Below are 1,959 nucleotides of genomic sequence, written 5' to 3' on the forward strand. Positions count from 1 at the left end.
TTTACCAAGCTTGACACATTTCTTCCCAAATTCACAACCTCATTATCTCTAATGCGCCTTTTATTTGTGCAAAGTTCTTTTAAAAACTTGGCGTATTTAGGGATTTTTTTAACAACATCTAGCAAGGGAATGTTGATCTCCACCTTTTTGAAAATATTCAGGATCTCTTGGTCTAATTCCTCCATTTTTTTTTTCTCGGCTTCAACCGATTGGGATATGGAGGAGGTGGAGAATAAGATGAAGAAGAATTTTTAGAAGAAGAGTTAGGAGGTACTAACCTGGATTTTTAAGTGGTAGTCTCAGGTGATGGTTCATTTGGTCCTCCATTGTCATCAATTTGTGCTTCTTCTTCTTCCTTATCTTCATCTTTTTGGACTCCTTCAGGGCCTTTTACTTGCATACCCGTTCTCAAAGTTATAGCATTTACATTCCTCGGGTTGATCACTGTTTGTGGAGGCAGTTTATTTGATTCTTTAGTCTCTAACTTATCCACCCTCTGAGTCAACTCTGCAATTGATTTCTTGATTTCTGAATTTTGCTTAAGCATTATTTTCATGAAATCTTGCAGTGATATTTCGGGTTGAGATTGTTGCCTTTGTTGAGGTGGAACATAAGGTTGCTAGTTCTGCTGATACCTATTTGAGGATGAATCATGATAATTCTGGTATGGTCTGTTTCCTCCAAAAGTGTTTGCAGCAAAAACTTGAGATGNGTTTTCCACAGTAGTTTCCATCAAGCTTGGACATTCATCAGTGTAGTGATCAGTTGAAATGCAAATTCCACACTTCTTAGCAATATGTGGAGTGGAGGTTTTAAACATACTTGCAATCTTGTCGAGTTTGCTTTCTAAATTATTCAATCTTTCGTCTATCCTCCTTCCATCAACTACACCATTTTCAATTNCATGTACTCCTTTCAANAAAGTTACTGAATTTTCTCTTGTTCCATATTGTTGATTATCTACTGCCTTCCGTTCTATTAGATCTATCCCATCTTCTGGTGACCTGTCTAAGAAAGATCCTCCGCTTGCAGCATCTGCCCATGACCTATCAGTTGGACTTAATCCTTCATAAAAGCATAGAATAAAGTCTGTCATTTGAAGCTGAGGGCATGAAGCACATACCTTCTTGAATGTTTCCCAATATTCACTGAGATTCTCTCTATCTCTCTGTCTTATATCTTGAATTTCCCTACGGATGGCAGATAGTCTGGATGCAGGAAAAAACTTTTCAAGAAATAGTCTTTCAATGGTTTCCCAATTTGTAATCCGTGCAGAGCGATAATACCACCAATCTTGAGTTGCTCCTTGAAGAGTAAAAGGAAAAGCTCTCATCTTCAGGCTTTCTATTGTGATCCTGGGAGATCTGAAATTTTCACATAGCATGTGGAATTGTCTCAAGTGTTTGTGTGGATTCTCCCTTGATAACCCATTGAACTTCGGTAAGGCATTTAGCAGGTCAGGTCTCAACTCCCACTCCTCATTGGGGTATTCAATGTTACTTTGGGTAACTGTATTGTGGGAGGTGGCTAACTGTCTAATGGTTCTCNGTGCNATTCTGTTTNGGTTAGGATCAGGTAAGGGAATGGATGGTATGTTTGTGACTGGAGATGATAAAAGTGGTGTGGCTTCAGATGTAGGAAGTGTTCCCTCAGTAGAACACACAAATTTCAATTTTCTCCGCACCTTACGCAAATTCCTTTCAACTTCCGGGTTGATTTGATAGAATTCTCTCGGGTTAGCTTTGGTCATGCACTAAGAATCTGCTTGAAGTTGTTTCTCTGTTTTTGACTTCTTTTTGTTCTTCCGTTCTCGCTTAAGAAAAAGATTTCAAATGAGATATGAGAAATACTTTGTTTGGGTCCACTCCCAAGAAAGAGAGGTGCGTCACAATGGACAACTTAAGTACCAAGTCTTTCCTAGCCAGAGTATATTCAAACTAGCTTTAAGTGTTTCTCAAG

General features: G+C 38.7%; 1 protein-coding gene across 1 annotated transcript; it reads right to left on the reverse strand.

Moving 5' to 3' along the window:
- Positions 1 to 619: 619 nt before the first annotated feature.
- LOC106778521 lies at positions 620 to 1,750 on the reverse strand. The gene has a single exon (XM_014666494.1). It carries the CDS (start codon positions 1,748 to 1,750, stop codon positions 620 to 622), a length of 1,131 nt encoding a protein of 376 aa, XP_014521980.1.
- Between the last annotated feature and the right edge of the window lie 209 nt (positions 1,751 to 1,959).

This window comes from Vigna radiata, unplaced genomic scaffold, assembly GCF_000741045.1.
Source record: "Vigna radiata var. radiata cultivar VC1973A unplaced genomic scaffold, Vradiata_ver6 scaffold_23, whole genome shotgun sequence".
NCBI lineage: Eukaryota > Viridiplantae > Streptophyta > Magnoliopsida > Fabales > Fabaceae > Vigna > Vigna radiata.